At 34.4% G+C, this 24831-nt stretch overlaps 1 protein-coding gene across 7 annotated transcripts in view; it reads left to right on the top strand.

Moving 5' to 3' along the window:
* ST18 (ST18 C2H2C-type zinc finger transcription factor) overlaps positions 1–24831 on the top strand; it is a 141478-nt gene that overhangs the window by 100031 nt on the left and 16616 nt on the right. For all 7 annotated transcript variants that reach the window (XM_081070192.1, XM_081070194.1, XM_081070197.1 and 4 more), the window contains 6 exons: positions 9535–9650; positions 15345–15407; positions 16205–16273; positions 18567–18629; positions 18731–18811; positions 19730–19951. In XM_081070192.1, the coding sequence (XP_080926318.1) occupies positions 9535–9650; positions 15345–15407; positions 16205–16273; positions 18567–18629; positions 18731–18811; positions 19730–19951 (614 nt within the window). The remainder of the gene's footprint in view (positions 1–9534; positions 9651–15344; positions 15408–16204; positions 16274–18566; positions 18630–18730; positions 18812–19729; positions 19952–24831) is intronic.

The raw sequence follows: 24831 nt of genomic DNA, 5'->3' as shown, positions 1-24831 counted from the left end.
GTACAGTTGGCCTTCCTTATCCACGGGTTCCGCATCTGCAGATTCAACCAACTGGGGATAGAAAATATTCAGAAAATAATTTATATTGTTGTTGATGTGTGCTATGTAGTTAAACTTACAATAGTTGTGTCTGTATTGAACATGTAGACTTTTTTTCTTGTCATTATTCTCAAAACAATACAGTATAAAAAACTATTTACATATTATTTATATTAGGTATTATAAGTAACCTAGAGATGATTTAAAATATGCAGGAGAATGTGTGTAGATTATGTGTAAATACTATACCATTTTATATAAGGAAGTTATGCATCCGTGAATTTTGGTATCTGTGGAGGGTTTTGGAACCAATCCCCTGTAGATACTGAAGGACGACTGTATAGAATCATTATCTGAGATATTGGATCATGAATTTTGGATGTCTGTGTTGTATCAATCCCAAAGTCAAGGACATGCATTTGTAAGTTTGATTATCTTGGAGGTGGTTTCTTACCCCTGAAAGCCAGATGTTGTGACTGTGCAGAAATTGATGTAGCCTTCATCTCCAAAGTTTAAACTAACTGGTTTGGCCTGATGAGCATGACTTAGTGTCATTTTAAAGAATTCATGGCTAGAATCCTCTGTGGTTTAGACTCTATATCATTGCAAATATGACCCTAATTATTATAGTAAGTGATTCTGTTTTGCTATTTGCTAGGCAGTTTATTGATACTTGCTAATTTACATGTTTAAAGAACTGAAATAACCATTCTCTTTGGAAGTATGCACCACTTTTTTCAGCTTTTTGAGTTCAGAAACTTTTGGGCAAAGTCTAGTTTGATTTTAGCATATGCTTTAACATCTCAGAGCATAAGTTGACATAACCAGTAGTGATTGCACTGTTTTGTTGCTTTCAATTTTCCCTCCCTCCCTCCTTTCCTTCCTTTCTTCTCTGAGCACACTTTCACTGGCAGTGAAACAGGTCCTGAGGATGCAGTACCAAATAGGACATGCTTCCACCACATGTGTGCTCAGAGTCTGGTAGGAGGACTGATGTACAACCAAATACACTGATAACCGGAGTAGAAAGAACAGGCACAGAATGTAGCAAGGAAGGAATGGTCAACTCTATGTGACATGATTAGGGACAGTTTCCTGGAGGAGCACCCTTGCCCCAGGACCCAAGGCAGGCTCTGGGTAATCACCACACATACCATCACAGAAAAGAGAGAGTGAAATTTATACAACAGTAGCTTCTGATTAGATCATGTCATACTGGCCTTAGTCATTTTACTCTGCTTGGTTTTTTAAAATACACCTAAAATATTGAGGAATGGTCTTACTTAATCTATCATAATACTATTTTAGAAGAACAGTTTCTTAAAATATGTTTGACTTTAATGAATAGAAAACTGACACTTGCAAAGTATAACAAGCTGGTTTAACGTAAGTGATGACCACGGAATGACAAATATATATTCCTTTCCTCCACTCCACCCCTCCACCATTTCAGGCTTGTGCAAAAGAATAGAAGTTACACCTAGCTTCTATCTATATTTATAATTTAGAAATATGTTGATATTCACATTAGCTGATTAAGCACAATCATGATGAGATCAAAATTGTTGATTCAATCCCATTCCATACAAGTCAGCTTTAGAAAAGGTGAGGTTTTAACCTCCAATTCACAAGACTGCTTAGTCTTTAGCCAATCGATTGCCGATAGACTTGTGGCATATCCCACCCTACACCACTAACAGGAAATCTAATCTTAGTTACAGGATCTGTTGATGAGGTTTTTGTAAAAAGGCATATGTCACATGAAGGACAGTGCTTTACAAGGTAAGCACACTGCATCCTTATTCTTGAATGAATCCCACTAGAATAAAACCCACCATGTTTGAGAGTATCCCAAGGTCATGTGCAGGGTGGAATTCAGATTTTCTGTCCTCATCCTTTTGACTGCTATAAATGGACCATGCTTTAGTGTTCATCAGAAATCCCCTTTCTATTCATACACTGTCAGACATACGGATCCAGTTCTGACATTATGAAACAAATTTCATAATGAAGCAAATTTGCAACAAGTGAACTCTCATTTCCATTTAGGGTCTTGTGTTGTTTGACATTGGTTATAATTTTGTGCCCTCAGCAGCAATGTCAATATTGTACCTTTTATATTCTGAGAGACTTCTCCCATTTGGGGGTCTAGTTAGTACCTCACAGACCTCCTTGGCTACACTTCTTATCACTCAGCCAGAAAATGAGATCACATAACAAACTTTTACCTTTACTTCCGATCTCAATTTTTTGCATAATTAAAAAAAAATCATCTGGATTCACCTTGGAAGCTTTATGGATTCAACTGGAGTGTATTTTATCTAATGCTTATATATCTGTGATTGTGTTTTATTTCCCAGCAAATCATGGGCGGGGTGGAAATGGATTTGTTTAGATTAGATTTCCTCTTTTTTCAGAACTTCTTACATACTTCAGGTCTGATAGTACAGACTTTTACTGCTCCAATTTAAAACCTAAGTATTCTGAAATCTGGAATTTAGAAACTGGAAATAAAATGGCATTAAAAAAAAAAAAACGAGGAATTTGGAGGTGCTCAGTGAGTTCTTGGAGTCAAAGTGCTTGCCTTAGGTTTCAGTTGACAAAATATTTTTTAAGCTTAATGCTTGTTGTCAAAGTTATCTGAACATGGGTGACTCATTGCTTCAGAAAGCTATAGCCAATGGGGGCACACACAAGAGTGCTTCTGGATCACTGTAACTCCTAAGTACAGTTTCTCACCTTTTTTGTTGTTGTTCCTTCTTCTTTGCTAAGGTAATCTATTAATAGAGAATATTTTTCACATCCTGTTTTGTATCTTAAAAATTAAAAATATGGTACTTGACAGGTATTATTTTGAAAAAGTAGATTGTATTCAATGTCCTTGTTGCAAAGGTAGCAGAAGGATACCACGTTCAGGAAGAATAAAGATAAAGGATCTTTATACTCAGTGTCTCATTATTTTAACAATCCTGAGAAGCAGGATTATTATGAAAGTTCTTAGAGGAGAAAATTGAGGCTTAAAGAGATAAAACTGTTGGTCCTTGGTTATGTGGAAATTAAAATAATGAGCCTGGGCTTCCCTGAAGCAAGAAAAAAGGAAAAGGGAGAAAATAGAGAGAAGAAAAAGTAGAAAAACAAAAACACCATAAAATGGAAACGACTAGGGAATATTGAGAAATGTTAGAAAGGAAAGAAATAAAGAAAATGATGAAGAAATGGTATATGGCAGGGTGTGGTGGAGGAAGAAGTGGTCTACGATGCTTACGTGGACAGCATGACCTAGATCCACAGGATGTGACCACACAACCAGTTACAGGGACTTGCCCATGCTTGTCATTTCCAATGAGATTTACTGGATGACTGCACATGGCCCAGATGATATATTGAACACTGGCTTGTGATCTGTTCCTGCTTCCACATCCTCATCCTTCCCATTGCCTCCTCTACTACCTCATCACATCCCACTCCACATGACACTCACACACACATATATACACACAACCAGAAATCGAGCGATTATTTCTAATTCGTTGTTATCTAGCTCATATGCACAACAGTTGCTTAATTTTGGTGGTAATTTTCAGAAAATATTGTCTGTCTCTCTCAGTGAAATAGCCTGTCCAGATGCCCCCTTAAAAAAAAAATCCTGAATCTGGAAAAAACTCAAAATATCTCGAAAGGAAAGTACTGAAAAATAGGGCTGTCAGTTTCATTCAACTGTCAGTTCTCCAAAGATTTCAGGGCTTAAAATGTTAAAAGTGCCAGATGCTATTATCTGTTATTCATGTTACCATTATGTTCTGGTCTTTACTGAAACCAACATAAACTTCCATCTGTACATTAAAGGAATTTCATTGTACCCATATACTCTCGAAACACACACGTATATACCACAGTCTCTTTTACATATCTATAGGATGAAACCATTAGTTTCAAAATAATACTTCAAATTTTGAAGAAAATTTTATAAATGATATTGGTTTATTTTTTTAATAGGTGCTATTTAGGAATTTATCCATTATAAATTGTATCCATTACAAAATGAAGAATTCTCTTAGTCATGGCCACCTGTATAAGAATACATATGCTCTTTGCAAGTTTTTTACGGGTAGTATGCCGACCAAGAAAAAGGGAAAAGACAATTATTTTATAATGCAATTGCATATATAAGAGTCCATAGTTTTTAAAAGAAGTTAAAAAATACTTAAAAGGTCAAAACTAATATAATTATCTTATTAAAACATTACCACATATTACTATACCAAATTAAATGCCATATGCTCTGAAAGCATTATATTTATATGCATTCTAGTGAAATAATAACTTAAACTTTCATAATTCTTTCTTTGAAAATCTCCTATCCCCTTGCTTTCCGTAATATATAAATTCAGCAGTCAGATAGTAGCTGATAACCTTTATACATTCATCTGTAAATCATGACTCCTTAGAGATACTTTGTTCTTAACTTTTTAATAAACAAAATAGTAAAATGGCTCTTTGTGCCATTTTTGTGAAAAATTCAGCATCTAAACACAAAAACAAAGACTGTTCCACACTGAGACTTAATATTGGATTTAGCATTTGTACATACTTTCCAAAAGCCAAGACTTATAAATTATAATGGAAAAATAGTACCTAAGCTGAATCCATATAACACCAAATAAAATGGATGGTGGTATTATTAGGTTTAAAGTCTTATAATTAGGAATTGCTTCACTTTAGGCATGTACACTGTAAAAGTTGAAAAGTATCATTCATCTGTTTTGCTACAGATGCCATGGAAGCAGCTACTAAAACACCACTTCTCTTTGTATCTTAGTAGGCAACTATTACCAAGCACCCATTTCTCTTTATTGTTAAATGGTATATTATTATCTGCTACTATTTTCAAACACTTATCAATAAAATAAAATGGAATACTTAGCATTATAAATTATATGAAGAAAGAAATTTTGCAAAACCGGATGTATTCATTTGATCTAAAGATAATGTTACTTGAGATAATTTACCAATGTATTTACCACTGTATGGTCTTATGTAAAATAATTTATGGAATTGTTATCTAAGTAATTAATGAAAGAAATTGCATTTGCCTTTATGACTGAAATCATGGTTTAGAATTTCTCTTCGTTTGGGAAAATTTAGGGATTTTGTTTTTCTAAAATGTTGTTTTTGAATGTAGACTTGGGATTATTATCAGTATGTTTGCCATTGCATTTTTTTTTTGCATTTTTAGATTTATTTGATTTAAATAAGATTTACCTTGAGAAGTTCAAACTACTTTTATTACCTTAAATAGATTAGTACTTTTGAGAATTAGAATACAGTTTTCCATACTGGTTAACCTTATTTTAATATTAAATCCAAAGACTATTATATTTACCATGTATAAACCTAATGATAAAGTAATTATGTGATTAGGACAACCATCATTACTTTTCTGTAAGACAAATGATTTGAAAGGATTAATGAGTCTTCTTATGAAATCAAGATCACTATTAGTCCTAAAACAAGGCCACAGAAATTAGTGATAATACAATAAGAAATTCCATCCAATAAGTAAAAGCTTTACAAGATACCAATTTAGTAAGAGGTAACTTAAGAAAAGCAAGAAGTGATATAAGAATAAAAGCAATTATCTGGAAAAATATCAAACTAAACGTCTAAATACTGTAGACTCAGTTATTAAATACTTAAACAAAAAGAAAATCTTAATTATTTGTGTATTAGAAAGGACACTCAATCTAAATGTACTACTTCCTTTTCTGTTTAAAAAATTTGTGTGATTTATTTATTTTTGCAATATTTCTTTAGTTTTGCCAATGTGTACATAATGAACTAGTCCTATATTCTCTAGAAAACACTTTTAAATAAAGTTTATTGTGGTGACAATTGTTAGTAAAGTTATATAGATTTCAGGTGTAAAATTCTGAATTATATTATCTATAAATCACATTGTGTGTTCAACTCCCAGAGTCAGTTCTCCTTCCATCACCATATATTTGATCCCATTTACCCTCATTTACCACTCCCCTATTCCCTTACACTCTGATAAACATTAAACTATTGTCTGTGTCTATGAGTTTTTGTTTCTCATGTGTTTGTCTTGTTCTTTTGTTGTTTTGGTTATATACCACATATCAGTGAACTCATATGGTTCTCTCCTTTTTTAGTCTGACTTATTTCTCTTAGCATTATAATCTCAAGATCCATCCATGTTGTCACAAATGGTCCTATTTCATCTTTTCTTACCGCCAAATAGTATTCCATTGTGTATATATGCCACAACTTCTTTATCCATTCTTCTTTCGAAGGACATTTTGGTTGTTTCCATGTCTTGGCCACCGTAAATAAAACTGCAATGAACATTACAGCACACTTATCTTTATGGATAAATGTTTTCAGATTTTTGGGGTAGATACCCAGGAGAGGGATTGCTGTGTCATATGGTAATTCTATTTGTAAATTTTGAGGAACCACGACACTGCCTTCCATAGCAGCTGCACTAATCTGCATTCCCACCAACAGTGTAGGAGGGTTCCTTTTTCTCCACAGCCTCTCCAACACTTGTTACTATGTGTTTTGTTGATGATAGCCATTCTGACTGGGGTGAGGTGATATCTCAGTGTGGTTTTTGTTTGCATTTCTCTGATGATTAGTGATGTTGAGCATTTTTTCATATGTCTATTTGCCATTTGTATGTCCTCTTTGGAGAAATGTCTCCTCAGGTCCTCAGCCCATTTTTCAATTGGGTTGTTTGTTTTTTTGTTATTAAGTTGTATGAGTTCCTTCTATATTTTGGATATTAGCCCCTTATCGGACGCACTGTGCAAAAATCTTCTCCCATTCAGTTGGTTGCCTCTTTATTTTGTCGATGGTTTCTTTTGCTGTGCAGAAGCTTTTAAGTTTGATACAGATCCACTCATTTATTTAAGCTTTTACTTCCCTTGCTTTTGAGGTTAAATTTATGAAATGCTCTTTGAACCCAAAGTCCATAAGTTTAGTACCTATGTTTTCTTCAATGCAGTTTATTGTGTCAGGTCTTATGCTTAAGTCTTTGATCCATTTTGAATTAATTTTGGTACATGGTGACAGATAGCAGTCCAGTTTCATTCTTTGGCACATGGCTTTCCAATTCTGCCAGCACCATTTATTGAAGATGCTGTCTTTTCTCCATTTTATGTTTTTTGCTTCTTTGTCAAAAATTATCTGTCAATATTTATGTGGTTTTATTTCTAGGTTCTCAATTCTATTCCATTGGTCTACGAGTCTGTATTTCTGCCAATACCATGCTGTTTTGATTATTGTAGCCCTGTAGTACAAGCTAAAGTCAGGGACTGTGATACTTCCAGCATTGTTCTTTTTCTTAAGATTGCTTTGGCTATTCAGGGTCTTTTGTGGTTCCAAACAAACCTGATGATTTTTTGTTCTATTTCTTTTAAAGATGCCATTGAGATTTTAATGAGGATTCCATTAAATCTGTATATTGCTTTAGGTAATATGCCATTTTAACTATGTTGATTCTTCCAATCCATGAGCAAGGAATGTCTTTCCATTTCTTTGTGTCTTCTTCAACTTCTTTTAAAAATGTCTTATAGTTTTCAGCATATAGGTCTTTCACATCCTTGGTTAAGTTTATTCCTAGGTATTTTATTCTTTTTTGTTGCAATTGGAAAAGGATTATTTTTTTTATTTCTTCTTCCGAGGTTTCATTGTTAGTATATAGGAATGCAATGGACTTTTCTACGTTGATTTTGTAGCCGGCAACCTTACTGTATTCGTTGATTGTTTCTAATTGCTTTCTGGTGGAGGCTTTAGGGTTTTCTATATATAGCATCATGTCATCTGCAAAGAGTGATAATTTAACTTCTTCATTCCCAATTTTGAATACCTTTTATTTCTTTCTCTTGCGTGATTGCTCTGGCAAGGACTTACAACACTATGTTGAAAAGTAAAGGTGATAGGGGACAGCCGTATTGTGTTCCTGAACGTAGAGCAAAGTGCTTCAGTTTTTCACCATTAATTATGAGATTAGCTGAGGGTTTATCATATATGGCGTTTATTATGTTAAGGTACTTTCCTTCTATACCTATTTTATTAAGTGTTTTAATCATAAATGGATGTTGTATCTTGTCAAATGTTTTTTCTGCTTCAATTGATATAATCATATGTTTTTGTCTTTTATATTGTTTATGTGATGTATCACATTGATGGATTTCCGCATGTTGAACCATCCTTGTGCCCCAAGGATGAACCCCACTTGGTCATGACGGATAATCTTTTTAATGCATTGTTACGTTCAGTTTGCTAGAATTTTTCTTAGGATTTTTGCATCTATATTCATCAGAGATATTGGTCTGTAGTTTTCTTTTTTTGTGTTGTCATTAACAGGTTTTGGTATCAAGGTAATGTTGGCTTCATAAAATGAGTTGGGGAGTACTGTCTTTTCTTCAATTTTGGGGGGAATTTGAGTAGGATTGTTATTATATCCTCTTTGAAGGTTTGGTAGAATTCACTAATGAAGCCATCTGGTTCTGGACCGTTGCTTTTGGGAAGGTTTTGGATGACTGATTCAATTTCGTTACTGGTGATTGGTCTGTATAGATTTTCCAATTCTCATGGGTCAGCCTAGGAAGGCTATATGTTTCTAAGAACTTGTCCATTTCTTCTAGGTTATTGAATTTGGTGGCGTATAGTCCTTCATAGTATTCTTGGATGATCCTTTGTATTTCTGTGGCGTCCGTGATAACTTCCCCTTTTTCAGTTCTGATTTTGTTAATTAGTGTCTTCTCTCCTTTTATCTCAGTGAGTCTAGCCAATGGTTTGTCAATTTTGTTAGTCTTTTCAAAGAACCAGCTCTTCGTCACATTAATTTTTTTCTATTGTCTTTTTGTTCTCTATTTCATTTATTTCTGCTCTGATTTTTATTATTATCTTTCTTCTTCTGGCCTTGAGTTTCATTTGTTCTTGATTTTCTAGTTCTTTAAGGTATAACAGGAAGTTATTTATTTGGATTTTTCTTGTTTCTTCACATAGCCCTGTAATGATATAAATTTCCCTCTTTAAACTGCTTTTGCTGCATCCCAAAAATTTTGGTAGGATGTATTTTCATTCTCATTTGAAAACATTTATTATACAATAAAACCTAAACTATATTAAAATATTAACTTCTATAGCTCAAGAAATGCCCATAGTTATGTTTATCAAAATGTGAAATTTTTAAAGGTGTCCTCATGAATTATAATTTCTCATTCTTTCCTGAGGATGTCTGTAACAATCAGGATATATCCTTATACTCATTTTCTTGTTTATTTTGTGTAAAAATCCTATGAGGAATTTCAGCCAAATTTTTAAGCCAAAACTCAAATTTGACCCTGATGACTTCAAATGCAGATGTCTTTCCAGTGTTCCCTAATGGTGCTTCTTTTTTGTGCTTCTGTTTTGTGTGTGTGTGTGTGTTATTTTGTTTGTTTGTTTGTGTTTTTTTTTTTCCAGAAAGACACAGTGAGCTCTCTAGAAAATTTAGAGGAAAATAAGTTTCCTGGAGAGGTCTCCATACCAAGCCCTAAATCCAAGCTCCATGTAAGAGATCTCAAAAAGGAACTAATCACGTAAGTGATCCATAGTGGTATACTCTGTGAGATTCTGGAAATAAGAAACTCAAATTCATAATTTTAAGTAATAATATCTTGACTTATATAGGTAACTTTAGGAATGTTTTAGGGCCATTTTAACCAGTCAGTTGTTAAATATTCTATATGTACCTAAACCTATGCTCAGAACTATAAGGATTATGGGGAAGGGGAAATGTATATATGACATGATCTCATGCTAAGAGAATTAAAAGTCTAATTGATTACAAAACAAAACAATATAAAACGATTAGAAATGTTTATGTTTTGATCAGAAGTTCTTAATCTGACATCCACTGACCCCAGATTATCCAAGTCAGGGTTCTGGGGAGTCTATGAACGTTTTCAAACTTAATGCACATTGTTATTTTGATAAGAGAGGTCATGGTTTTCATCACATTCTCAAAGGATTCTGTGACTCAAAAGAGATTAAAGACCAGGACAACTGAAAGCAGTAAACACTAGTTAAAACTACAACCAAGTTTTGAAATGGGAGGTCAGGACCTACAGAGCGGGGACCAGGCTTCTTGGAGCAGAAAATCCCGAGCTGAGCTCTGAGGACCAGACACACTTGAGAGACAGAGTTCAGGCACAGAATCCAGTAGGACTGATGAGGGCCCTGAGAAGAGTTTTTCTCAGGTTTTGCATAAACAAGCTCCATAGTGTTTGAGCAGAAAAGTAAACTAATTATGTAGCATTTTAGGAGGAACAGTGTGAAGAATTTTACTGAGGCTGTCTGGAGTTGGGAAAATTCATCTCAAATGTTGATATAGAGATTCAAATGATATGTAGAGAGAGGAAATACAACAAGAAAAGAACAGAGTGGTCAACAAAGAATTGGAGGACACACATTCGTCTGGTACCTAAAAGAAGATGACACAAAGAATACAGAAATGAGGCCACCTACAGGAAGAAAACTAAGGAAAAGATTGTGATGGGAACTAAAACCTGAGAAAAATCCCAAAACTGGGCCTTTGATGATATCAGATGCCTCCAGAAGTTCAAAGAGGTTAAATCAGAATAGGCTGGACAAATCTTTGGAAAAGAGTCCTATAAAATAATGAAGGCCAGCCAGCAGGTGGAATATGGAGGCTGGGAAAGAAATTCAGAGCAGTGTGTATGCAGGTACAGTGCAGGTGGTGACACCAATTACTGTAGCGATAACAACTAAGATTGCAGACTTCACCCAGCTCACACATCCTTATTTTTTTAACCCTGAAGATCTCTCGTGGGTTAGAATTTAGAGGAAAATCACACAACTTCCTTGCGCATATGAGTTCATCTGGGCCATCACCAGGACAGAAGGCAGTCCTGAGCTCCTTCTCTACCTCAGCATCCGGTTAACATGCAGGGTAGGTAAAGACAGATACTAGGGAAGACATTAAATAGGGGAGGAGGAGTTGGAAGAGGAAAGCATTTCAGGCAAAGACAAGACAGGAACCTTGGCTGTTTTGCCTTTATATCCTCAGCAGGTAATATAGTCTTGGCTAGGTTGTGTTTAACGTGAGTGAGTAAAAAGCAGAAAATATTTTCCATGTGTAAATGATGAAATATTAAAGTATATACCCATGTATATTTAAAGCTGCCAATTAATGAAGGTTTCTGGCAAAGAGAAACCCTTCCACCTAGGCACCAGCGTCTGCATTCACTCTTTTGTATCCTTCTGCATAAAAATATGTTTAAATTTTTCCAATAAAAATTATTTTTAAATTCTCTCCTGGCCCAGCTTCCAACCGATCCCCTGTCTCTCCTTCCTTTTACAGCAAAATTCCTCAAGAAAATTGTCACTACTGTGTGACTGAATTTCTCTTCTGAATCTTTCCCAGACAGGCTTTCACTCATTGCTCCAGCAAACTGTTCTTACGTTCTCGAGGGAACCCCATTTGGATGCTCATTCTTCATACTCTTGTTCCTACTTGATGAGGCAGGATTTGACAGAGCTTATCACTCCCCACTCCTAAATCTATTTTCTACACTTGGCTTGTAGGACACCACACCTAAAAACTTTTTTCCCACCTCGCCTGTTATCCCTTCATAGACTCCTGTGCTGCCTCCAAAGATAGTCTTTGGAGTCATTCCCAAAGATGGGAATGACTGAGAGCTCAGTCCCGGAACCTCTCCTCTCCTCTCCTCTCCTTTATCTACACTCACTCCTCCCGACTGTCAGTGTTAGAACCATCTCTATACTGAGAACTCCCAGGCTGGCATCACCAGCTGGGACCATGGAACTCATTTCCAACAGCTCACAAGAGCAATCATCACTCCCCTGCCCCCAGAAGCCTCCCTTTTCAAGCTTCCCTCTCCCCAGCCACCCTCTTCTCTATGCTTTTCCCTTAAGTCCTTAGGGACTTACATTTGCTCTTCCCTCTACCCAGAATGCTTTTCCCACAGATCTCTGTAGGATGCCATCTTCTCCTCCCTCAGTTCTTCTCTCAACTGTCATTTAGCTGAGAGATCATCATGGCTACTATAGTCCCTTCCCCCATCCCTAACCCTGATACCCGTATCCCTTTTGCCAGATTGTTTTTCCTTCAGCATATATCACTAGCTAACATACTTATACATTTTTCTTCACCCATATTTTCTTCTGTCTGCTTCTCCATTAGAATGGAGGCCCTAGGAAGGCAGGGTTGTTCTTTCATCCATTTTGTTCTCTTCCACGTACACACTGTTGGTACATATTTACTGTGCTGCCTCTTATTTCCCCAACTACATGGACGTAACTTAGGATCAGGAACTTAGGATCAGGACGTAACTTAGGATCAGGAACACATTTCAATCGCTATTATGGCTTTGCAATAATAAATGTTCAATAAAATTATTCCTAGTCCAACATCAGTTTGTTGTCTTGACATGTGAGTGATTTTTAAATAATCGTAGACTTTGCATTCTTTAAGGATTGCATAGGCAAACCTTACTGGCTTAAATACCATGCTCCCTTATGAGTTTATTATTCACCTGAAACCTGGCACCTGAAGAAACATGATGAATGGTAACAAACATATTAGAACTTCAATTTCATTAAATACTATTTCTTCTCAAGAGGTGACTTGGGTCAACCACATATTTATTCCCTCATGGAGTTGCTATTCAAAATTTTAAGTCTTTCTATGGATTTCATTTATTTCTGCATATTATTTTCAATATTTTCAAAATGACAAATTTTTATATTTTGGGCATAGATTTTTGGAAATTGTCAGAGTCATTCCAAACTAAACATAGTGTAAAATGTTGATAATTAACCTGAATTACCATTTTGGATAGAAAAATGAAGTGTGATTATTTTGTAAAGGGTACGCCTTAAAGGCTCTAAGGTAAACACAAAAGAGGAAGAGTTCTATAAAGATTTTGAGCAATTTTTGGAATATATTCATGAATTTCTAGAAAAGTAACTCTCTAGAGACTTCCTGGTTCTCACCTCATTTTACAGCCAGGTGAGTGCTTCAGTGGATACCACATATATGTGTCTGTTTCGGTACACTGGTTTTGTGAAAGTCTCACTACTTTACAGTTTCACCCTGTCCTTATGATGTTTTGTTTTATGTTTCGAACAGATAAATATACCTTAATTGCTTACCAAAAATTGTGTGGTTGAAATAGGATTTTCTGATGTTGTTGATTAGCATAAATTTGCTTAGACTTTGAATTGCCACTTAGTGAGGGAACTAGCTAGTTTCTTTTCTCTGTGATACTTTCTCTTTGATACTTTCATTTGCAAACCTTCCCAGAATGTATCATCCAACTGGCATTGGCACATGTTATTGTGTAAGATTTTTCTTTTTTTTCTTTGTTTTATTTATTGGGGTGACAATTGTTAGTGAAATTACATAGATTTCAGGTGTACAATTCTATATTACATCATCTATAAATCCCGTAATTAAAGCCACCTTTCAGAATTTGAAACAGAAGCTTTTCCCACTACAACACTGCCCCCAATCCTTTCTTTATTGCTTGACCTCTTTATACCACCAAATTTAAACATATATATATACATATATATATACATATACATATATATACACATATATATATACACACACACATATATACACACACATATATATGCAGATAATGACGTGCACACTTATTATTATATTTCCTAAGTAATTTATAGCTCACTCACTTAAAATTATTAACACTTCTTTGCCTCTCCTGGCAGTATTGATAGGCGTAGCAATTAAAAAATACAAATAAAATAAAGTAAATGCAATGTTATTTTTGAACACTAGGTGGCAATATATTTCCAAAATGGGAATTGCAAAACAGGTCGTTGCAACACATTTCTCACCCTGTGACATTTCAGTTGTGCAAAGTTCAGAAAAGACTGTTTCTCCATTTAGAGGGAGAATGGCACTTGCCAGATAATTCAGCTCAAATGTTAGTCATTATTCATTTTTTTCTTTGCTTGTTTACATATATCTATAGCTTCCACACTTTCCTTTCTAATATCCCATCTAGGAAAGTGATGGATAGAGCTAGATGACTCCTCTTGTATCAAGCCCTAAAAATCAAACATCTCTCTGAGATATGGAAATGTTCTAACTTTTATAATTTCTTTAGATTACCTGAAAAAACTTGGAAGGAGGATCACAGGGAAAAATAAAATACTTAGAAGATATCATTTCAGAAAATCTTGGATGTTGTCAATCTCTCCCTAAATATCCCTTCAAAGGGTTAAATGGTATATTCTACACATATGGATAAGCCTTCACTTTAGGCGGGATGTCAGAGAAAATCGGAAGCACGAATGATGTAGATTCTTCCTCTGACTATTAACACCATCACCAATAGTACTGAGTAGGCTGGGGTCAATCTGCTTACTCCAAATTAGTGACTTTTGAACAGAAACAGAGGAAAATAAAGGATTGAGAAACCAAGGAACCTATTAACTATGAACATAAAACTGCTCAGGATATCAGTCTTGTTATATTATTTTTAAAACACACAAGAGATACACAGAATATAACCAGCTTCTGAAATAAAATGAAGTACGTAGGCACAGACTCTGATCTTCAGCAGATTCTCCAGCAGAGCCTATTGCTTAGGTTAATTATTAATTAGCAGTTGTCCTGTTGGGGTCAAGTTTTGAATGAAACTGATCACAAGCTTTTTAACTAAACCTCTCTATTTCTGAACCAGCAGCAACTTTCCCATCTAAAATGTCAGTTTACATTTCAGTCATATGTAATATTTTCAAAGTTTTGCTTCTTTTACAGGCATTTTCTAAAATGTTTATATAATTACTTTGTTGCCTGTCTCTTAAAGATGCACAAAAATTCCTTTCTGAAATCTGTTATACAATCGGTGATGGTATTCTTAAGAGCCACTATCATTACAAAGCATGGGCTTATAATATTTATTTTTATAACACATTTTCAAAGAAATAAAACACTCACAACATCACTAGGACACATAGTTTAGCATCACTTTCCTACATTATTTGAATCAGAGAATTGGATGCGATGCTGAGAGCTAGTAACTTAAGATCATGTCAATTTTCTTTTAGCTAGTCTATTGGTTCTTATATAACATAAATCCTTAGTTCAGTTGCTTCTGCATATCCTTTATTGTGTTAACTGATCTTGAAAAGAGAAGTTACCTAGCGAATCAGTCAGAGCCAATGAATTCATGAAATGCCCCTGACTCTAATTATATATATTTTTATTGACCCAGCTGTCCAACGCCAGGATGTGATGGAAGTGGCCATGTCACAGGAAACTATGCATCCCATCGCAGGTACCTAATCATGTGATGTGCGGTCAGGTTTTCATCATCTTGTTCTAATTTAAATACTTATTATTGCCCATTCTAAAAAGATATTATTTGGATTGGGAATTGGGTTTTTGGTTTCTTTTGTTTTTCAGAAATAAAGCTAAATTAAATCTTTAATCTTATCACTTATGTGATATAGAAATCATGATTTTTGATCAAAAATAGTTTTCTGATCCTGTGGTCCAGGTTACAAACCAAAAATTAGAGTTTATGTCAGGGCTTTGGTTGTTCTAGTTTTTGGACTCAAGTGAAACAAAGGTAAGACAACAGAGTGACTGAGGTTGACCATTTACCGTGTGGATGTAGCCCTTGGCAAATAATAAATCAACATGTGACAGAGGTTAAATAATGACAAAAGGCTGTGTTTAATCTTTCCACTTACTTCCTCATCGCTATTATTTGCTTTCCTTTTGGGGTCTCCTTTAAACATTTAAGCCACCATACCTTGGTGATGCAAAGAGAATGAACTCCACATAAGTAATGATTGTATCCCTTAATTATAGAATTGGAGAGTATCATTGGGTTAAAGGTTTTCACTTAATAAATAGCAAATATGAGTCTATGAGAAATAATCGAGGTGTTCGCCAGCTCAGACTGGTTCGAATAGCAAAGGCAGATTCAAGCGTTTATTTATTTTTTTCCCAACCCCCAGTCACTGGTAAATTTACCAGATGTTCACAGACTCAGGATGCCATTTGAATTGGATTTGTATATGTCAGTATTGTGTGTTTTGTTTTTTTGTTTTTCTCATCCCTCTTTAGTGTTTCTGGATGTCCTTTAGCAGATAAGACTCTTAAATCCCTCATGGCTGCTAACTCTCAGGAGCTTAAGTAAGTGTCGGAAGCATGCTCTCCTTGCTCTTTGTCCACTATGTTGGCACTCTCCTCATTCAGGACCAATGTGGTCACTAACAAGTAGTAAATTGTGTCTCACTAAATTATAACCAACACACACCTTCACCAAAAAAGTTCAAATGGCTAAAACCAAATCACTGTAAGTTAATTAATTCACTTACTTTAGGGGTTTGTTTTTTTACAGTAATTTTTAATGCAATGAAGTAATAGTTAAACAAAATAATTTTTTTCTATTAATTTCAGAGTGTATTTAGTAAATAAGACCCGTAAAGGTGTGGCAAACCATTTTCGTCATTTGATTTTTAAGAAAACTGCATAATATTTTCCATTATGGGCATTTTGAATCATATGACTGCCTTTCACTTTTGGGTGCTAGACATATTTTGGCTCATTTCTATCTACTTTACAGAATCTCAAAGTCACACATATATTAACTTTTGCTTATTGATTTTATTTTTCCTACTCTTACCTTCTTTTATTCCAGATTTTTTACTTATTTGTTTTCCTATCTTGTTATTTTACATATAGAATAAAAAGTTTTAATTTACCTTATACCCTTTAAAAATATAATAGAGCACAAATTTTAAAAAGATGAATAACATTAAACAAAATTATTGAAATTTACTTGCAAATAATAATATTTTAGGAAAAATGAATGTTACTAAGTCTAGTGATAAAACAATATTTGTATAAATAATAGAATCAACTTTAGTATCTAAATCACGTAATATTTCAGATATTATACATTCTTAATATTTTGTTAGTATTTCCATTTTATAATTTGTTTAAATTTTTTCACATAAATATTACCCCCAAAAAAGCATGAAAAAATATATAGAAATTCAGAACTTTAGTACTGGAAATAGTAAAAGGAACTATGAAATACACTCATACAACTTTTCTAATTTTCAAGTGTAAAGTATAATTGATTGTGTCAGTGTAGATTCTGAAAATTGTTTTATTGACTGCTACTTTTCCAGATTGAAATATAAGAATGCCAAGTAAAGACTAATAATTAACAGACCGAAAAGAGAGAAGTGCCAGGCATACTTAATCTTACTTATTCAGTACTTACTTATTTAATCTTACTCAGTTGCTCTAAACTTCTACATTGCCATATCTTAATAATAATTATCAGTCCTCTTAAGTATTTTCTAAAAACATTATTTCTAGGAAAAAATAGTTGAAAATAAATTGAAAACACATAGGTTGATAAGTCCTATAGTGATCTCCAGTATTTATATGAGCATGTTTTATACAGCCATCTAACAAGTAACAGCTTTGGATATTTTCCATACATAGAAGAAAAAAAGACATTTCATGGACCTTTTCTTCAGATACTCAGGAGAATTCCAAAACAAGGTTACTTGACACAGATTTTCCCATAATTGCAATACATAAATCACTATTTTACTAAAAATGTTAATAGAAAAAGACTAACTTTCAAGCTTTTTCTACAATATAGATACATATTGTATTTGAAAATGGTTGATTTAAAGACTCACTGCAGGTTTCTCTGGTTAGCTTAAACAGTTGTATGCTGATTTTATATTTCATTTGGGAAAAAAACATTTACTTCTATTTACTACCTCAGGATTGAATATATAAGCATTTCCATGAAAGTTCAATGGATTAGAGTTTAAGAAAAGACTTTTAAGAAAAGACTTTAGAGTTTAAGAAAAGACATAGTGTTCACATTTTTCTTGAGATTATTTTTTTTTTAAAACTCTAGTTTGGGTAAAAATCTGAACCAGGGTGAGCATACAACTGAAATAATAGCAAAGGTAATTTCTATAAGAATCTTCAATTTATGATAGCCTCTAAGTTTTTCATTAGTATTAAGATTTTTTTAAAAGGCAACAAAAGGGTGAGAAGCTATATAAATTGTAGTCAAGTGTATTTTGAAACCTATTCCTAATCAGCATTTGAAGTAAAATTGGATTTTCCTTCCTATTTTCCCCTCCTCATTTCAAATTTAATGGTTGATTGTCAATAATAGTTATTGGTAGATTTTTCAAAACGCCATTTAAGTTGGGCCTTGAGGCAGAACAGACCAGGTTCAAATGACTTAGCTTCTTTGGCAACCATATTAATGTGCCAAGTCTCTGGAATTCACATACACCACTGTTGTTCATCTGAATTTAATGGATTATCACGGTAGTGGAGCATATCAAAGAAACTACATTACGCACAAAAACAATTTGGAAAACTTGATGCCCCTTCCTCCACTACAACCATGTGGCCTGTGCTCTGTTCCTGTGTTTTCCAGGTGTCCAACGCCAGGGTGTGATGGTTCGGGGCACGTGACTGGAAACTATGCTTCCCACAGAAGGTAGGATTGATCCCATTTCTGATAAACAAAATCAGTGTCAGCAGCAGTCGCCATGGAGATCACATGGTTTTGTTTTGTTCTTTGTTGGGTACATATTTTAGTTTGTCCGGCTGCCCTCGTGCCAGGAAAAGTGGTGTCAAAATGACTCCTATGAAGGAAGAAAAAGAAGACCCTGAACTCAAGTAAGTGTGGCAGTTGAGGTAGTGGCATCAGGGTCAGAAGTAGCTTGTTGGTCAAATGGGCGGGACCTTGGTTGGGATGCAACTGAGCATTGATTATATTTCAGGGAAAGTGTACCCTATCAAACACAAGCACCCTTGAAGCAGTAGTCAGTGTTTGGATGTTTGAGAAAGTTTTCTTATTCCTAGCTATGTTTCCAACAGTGTTTACATGTAAAAGAAAAAAGGGGGAGATCATATTTTTTCCAATTTTTTTAAATTCAAAGTAGCATTGCAGAAGTACTACCACATAGTACAACAAATTGGCCGCATTTAATACTGAAATTTAATTTTGCTTAAGGTGAAATTTTATCTAAATTAAATTCCCTCCTCTGAGATATATGCTATGAAGTCCTGGAAGACATATACAGATATAGATGCAGAAATTTAAATTGCCTGTTCTGCAGCATTTCTAAGTACGATATTTCGACATCTGGAAACCAAAATTCCAGTTCTATGAGCAATGTGCTATGTAATAGGGCAAGACAGTTAACATTTTATACTCTTGGTCTTTGTTTGGAGGCAGTCTGACACAGTGCTTACCTGGTTGGCTAGGGCTAAAAAGTGTTGGCATGAACTTGACTCCACTTCTTGTGAAAGGGATGTCATGTTACCTAAACTTAATAAGCCTTATTTTCCCCACCTATAAAATGGGATAATAACACTGTCTGCCCAATAGATTTGCAATGATGATTACAGGAGATAATGAATGAAAATTGCTTAGCTCAGAGTCAGTGGACCATCATTAAAATTCTATAATTTCACCATTTCCCTTCTGGACAGTATGAAATCACCACTGCCTTCGTATTCCCTCTGTTACTGTACTTCATGTGAGTTATTCAGTCTCTCCCAGCTACTAATGTCTCTGCTGTGTCTCTCTAGATGTCCTGTGACAGGGTGTGACGGCCAAGGTCACATATCAGGTAAATACACATCCCATCGCACAGCTTCTGGCTGTCCCCTGGCTGCCAAGAGACAGAAGGAGAATCCTCTCAATGGGGCCCCTCTCTCCTGGAAACTGAACAAACAGGAACTACCACACTGTCCCTTGCCAGGCTGCAATGGGCTGGGCCATGTAAATAATGTTTTTGTCACCCACAGAAGGTAACATTTGTTCTCTTTTTGTTGTGTTGTTGTTATGATTATTTTTCACCTGGGTTGCTTTATGTATGTATGGGAGGGAACCTCCTCAAAGTCATAAATTATAACACTTTATATGTTATATCAATAAGTCTTGCCAGGTAAATAATTGATTTGTTTGAAGAATAAAAGCTATCTTCTCTATTTCTGAAAATTCATTACTCAGTTTTCAAGTGTTCTAGATACTATGCATTTGTTTTCTGTACTCTAAAATATTGTTTATGCTGCTATTTTTTAATGGTTTAGCCTTTTTACGGTTCACTTTAGTTTCAAGTGGTGATATCAACTCTATTATGTTGTGTAATTGTAAACTTTCACTTTACATATTTATGTCATTCCTTCCTTCTTGGGAACTAGCTCAATTTCAGGCCAAATTGTAGTTGTTTTGCTGCTGAGAAGATGTGACTCATCCCCAGCAGCCAGAAAGAAAATGACATAACGACTACTAAGTGTACGACAGGATGAGACAGATTGTGATAACCCTTTATAGTTTCACAATGACTTAATTCCTTTATCACTGAGTGTCACCTATTTCAACAGAGCCCTTGGTGGGTACAGTGATCTTAGTCCAGCTTTTTGGTTCATATTCTACTTAAAGGAAAGGTGCTAGGAGATTGACTGCACACTTCTCCAATCAATGAGGGTTCGTCCAGCCTTGCGTTCCACTGCACATGATGTGGAGTTAAAATCCAATGAAGCTTTAGTGAGCTCTGATGTTTTGCTAATAAGCAGAATCAAATTGAGCAAAGCTGGGACATTTTGTTCACTTTTAAAGATATATATCAATGGTTTGAGAAAATGAAATCTTTCGGGAATTGCTGATTTAAGTGGATATGCAGCAACAACTGCTTATGGATTAAACCTGAACTTTGTGTTTTTTGTTGTTGTTGATTTTTCAGATACCTACTAACCTCCACAATAGTACATATTGTTTTACTCTGAGTTTGAATTATCATTTCATATTCAGAAATGACAGTCACAAATCAAGTGTGCCTAATGTCACATTTACTACACAGCAGCTTTGCTTTCTTATCACGGCCTAAACAATGTTAACACTGATAATGAAATGTTACTGCAGTACTGTGGTGAGCACACCTGTCAGTTAGCGACTACACAGTTACTTTTAAAAATCCTGGGGACATTTTAAATGATGACACCAAGGTGAGGAGCAACTTGGATTCTCATAAACTGCAGGTGGAAGAGTAATTGGTAAAGCCATTTGAGGAAGCAAGCTGACTTTAAGGAGTCAAGTTTCAAAGAACAGATGAATGGGCTCTGCTGCCTAGCCACTGAGCTGTTAGGCTTATGCCCCAGGAAAATCTCCTGCACAGTGGAGTCCAGAGACACCTCTGACAATGTCTGGGATAGCCTTGCTCTATTAACTCCAAATTGGAAACAACCCACGTGCCCCCTACCAGTCAAGAGCATAAATGAGCAGTATCTGCATTTAGAAGCTGCCCCACAGTGGTGAAAATGAAGGCACAGCACTGGTGAATTTTAGAACACAGTACTGAAGGGGAAATAGTGCTGAAGAATATGTGCAGTATAATTCTGTTTACAAAGAGTTAAAAACATGTAACAAAATTACATTTAAAAAAATTATGTAATTATTAACCTACAATTCAAGTTAATGGTTTTCTTTGGGGGATAGGAGACATCAATTGTTGAGGGGCCCAGGGAGCTTCAAAGATATAATAAGGCATGCTCTATGTATGAAGGAAATGGTGTGCATTTTAAGAGTATTCTTTAAACTGCCAATCTATATTATATGTATCTATGTACATATTATGTATTTCATAATACAAAAAACAAAATTATGAGTTCAAAAAGTACAGGCTGTAAGATTAATGCCAAGATATTATTTTCTAGAACAAAAGCAATTAAGAATTTAAACAATTGAATAACTCAGATTTCACTCTTCTTCCTAGAGATTTCTTTTACTACTTAAAAGATTTAAGATGCTGAATTTGGGGGATTCTCTTTAAGGTGGAATGCTTTTCTAAACCACAGAAGGGGCCAAAAATATGTATACACATTTTAAGAAAGCATTAAAATTGTAATGCTCAATATATACTGATAACAAAAGATGAATACAACTCATGTGTACACATTTTTTGCACCTCCGGTATATATAGAATTCAATAAAATAACAAAGTTCCTAGCTTATTGCCTGGACACACTATAAGTGTTCCGTACAGACTCTATTTCCTTTCTCTTTCATAAAATTATATTAATATACATATGTACAATAATGTGCTAAAGTAAACCTGACGTACTGGAATACCACATTCTAACTTACCATACACTTTCATGTGTTATATATTCTGTTCAGGACTCTTTCCAATACTGTGAATAGCTGACTAACATCTATTTAGGGCTCTTTTGTCCCAGCAGAGAGCACTGTTCTAAGTAACTTACATGGTTTAGTCCCTAAAATCTTTACAAAACCCTGCAAGCAGGGTTTTGTACAATACAGAGGTATTGTAATTATCCTCTGTGGACAGAAAAGGATACGAGCTCAGGACTGTTCAGGAATTGCCCCTGCAGAAAGTACTGGGACACCAGAACCCCTTTTGTGAGCACAGTATCATCCGCCTCCCTGAGTTTGAGTCCTTTCATGTAGACACATAATTTCCTCAACCATACTCTAAGGTAAGTGTTGTCATTTTTCCCACTTTATGATTCAGCAGAATGGAAATAATGACAAAACTTACCCTATAAAATGGTTAAGAACAATTTGACTCGTGTTACATCAGCATTGTGTTTACATGCTAATTACTTTAAAACCTTACTTTAAAGCTTTACATTATGAACTTCCACTTTGAAAAAATAGCAACCTTAAAAGACAGATGATATTATATTAAAATACACACACAATCATTATGGATGTTTGCAGCTTTAAAAGCAGTTCTCTGATTAACAGAACTCAGTGCTATGTCATACCTTAGCAATTTTATTGAGGTTTTATTAACATAAATAGTGATGTCCATTACATAAATTGTATCACCTGCCATTTTACTTTAATAAAGCAGATATAGTATTAAATGGTCTTGATATGCCTTAATAGAATTGCAAATTTGGTCAAAATTACATAAGGCACATTTCTCTGGCCTTTGCAATGTGGAGCCCAAAACCCGACAAGTAAACCCCAGCCAACCTCTACCTCTTCTCCACCAGTGAGGTGGAGCCTCGTAGAGGACATCCTCCACAAGAAAAAGACTTTTTAAATATTTTTCCACACCATTTTTTTTTAATTTAAGATTTACTTTATATCCTTGATGATGTAACTATATTGGAAGATAACAAAATATCAAGAGGCCTTTATGAAACCAAGCCTCACTTTCATGGCTTACTTATACTCTTTGGTTCTAAGTCACATAGTTTTGGACACGTCATTTACTTTCCACACCACCGTGTTACAAATGGACATTTACTGCTGTGTTGTCTCAAGAAAGCAGATCTTTTAAGGGAGACAGTCAGAGAAGTCCCTGAGCTATAAATTTCTATTATGTTACAAATGGACTTAATATGGGTCACTTTTAAAATTCAACTTACCAACTAAATTTTAACCCTGTTTATGACCATTTTCTGAGGAAACAATAGGTGACATAAAATAAGACAGGTTTGTGTAAACTTCCCCAAAAAGAAAAAAGATAATGAAACTTAAATAGGCCACACTTGACAATGAGAAGCTTCGAAAATAGAAAAATCAGGTTCAAATTCAGTTTGGGCTTTTTCATTTTCTTTCCTGTGTAAAATATTTTATAATTTATCAAATTTTGGCAAACTAAATAAACTTATTTTATGTATTATATTACAAAACTATTATTTTCATATTTTATGTAATCTTTATATAGAATAATTTAGAATTCTTTAAAAATATATCCATTCAGCATTTATTAAGGGCTTTGCTTCAGAAATATTTTCTTTCACTTGGCCAAGTATCCTAATCTTTGGATTGAAGTAATTGTTTCACACTTGAATTGTAATTAAATTTCAGCAGAAAAAAATGTAAATGGGCTGATTGAGATAATTTTTAATTTTATTTAAAAATTGTATCTCCAAAAATACAACAAAATTGTAAAAGCATGGGTACTTAAAACAAACAAAAAAAATCATCTGTTTGTGTACTATGGAAAACAAATTTTGTTCAATGTCATTTTCATGTTGGTGCAATTTAAATAAAACAGATGACATTAAAGGAAAAAAATGTTGCTGAAGAGTGAAATTAAGGAACAGTATAAACACCACTACAGGACAATACACTGCCTCAGCAATTATTGTATCTCAATATTTTTATAGTGGTCCCTTTTATTCTCGTTAAGAGTAAAGTTTTTTTATGATAAACCATGTTTCAAAAGTGAAAGAATAAATTAGAAACTTTCCCATATCCAACCTGAATTTGTCATGGAGAGGCAGGGTTATTATTTTGGCCTTGTTATAATTTGAGTCATTCTGTAATGATCAGACTACAGTATATATAAATACAGAAAAAACTAGACTCTGACTTATTATTCATGAAATTTTTACTAATTTGGAACAATTGTTATTTGTAATATACATATAAAATATCATGTTTATAGAAAATAAAGTAACCACTACTAAAGAAACATGCTTATGAATGCAGAATAGTAACATTTTAACAAAATTAATTAAATAATATCAACAGAAGCTGGTTATATTTTGATTTAAGAAAAAACACAAAACATATTACATTGTTTCAGGGCCTTTTGCTTTTGTTTTAATAGATATTTTTCACTTGTTACTTTCTACAAAGGGACTGCAAATTATAAGTAATCAGTAGGCAGACAAACAAATAGTAAGTAGTAAATAAAAAATTAATT

The sequence above is a fragment of the Rhinolophus hipposideros genome, assembly GCF_964194185.1.
Source record: "Rhinolophus hipposideros genome assembly, chromosome: 13".
NCBI classification, from domain to species: domain Eukaryota; kingdom Metazoa; phylum Chordata; class Mammalia; order Chiroptera; family Rhinolophidae; genus Rhinolophus; species Rhinolophus hipposideros.
The sequence above is the reverse complement of the archived record's forward strand: the minus strand, read 5'-3'. Positions and strand labels throughout refer to the sequence as shown.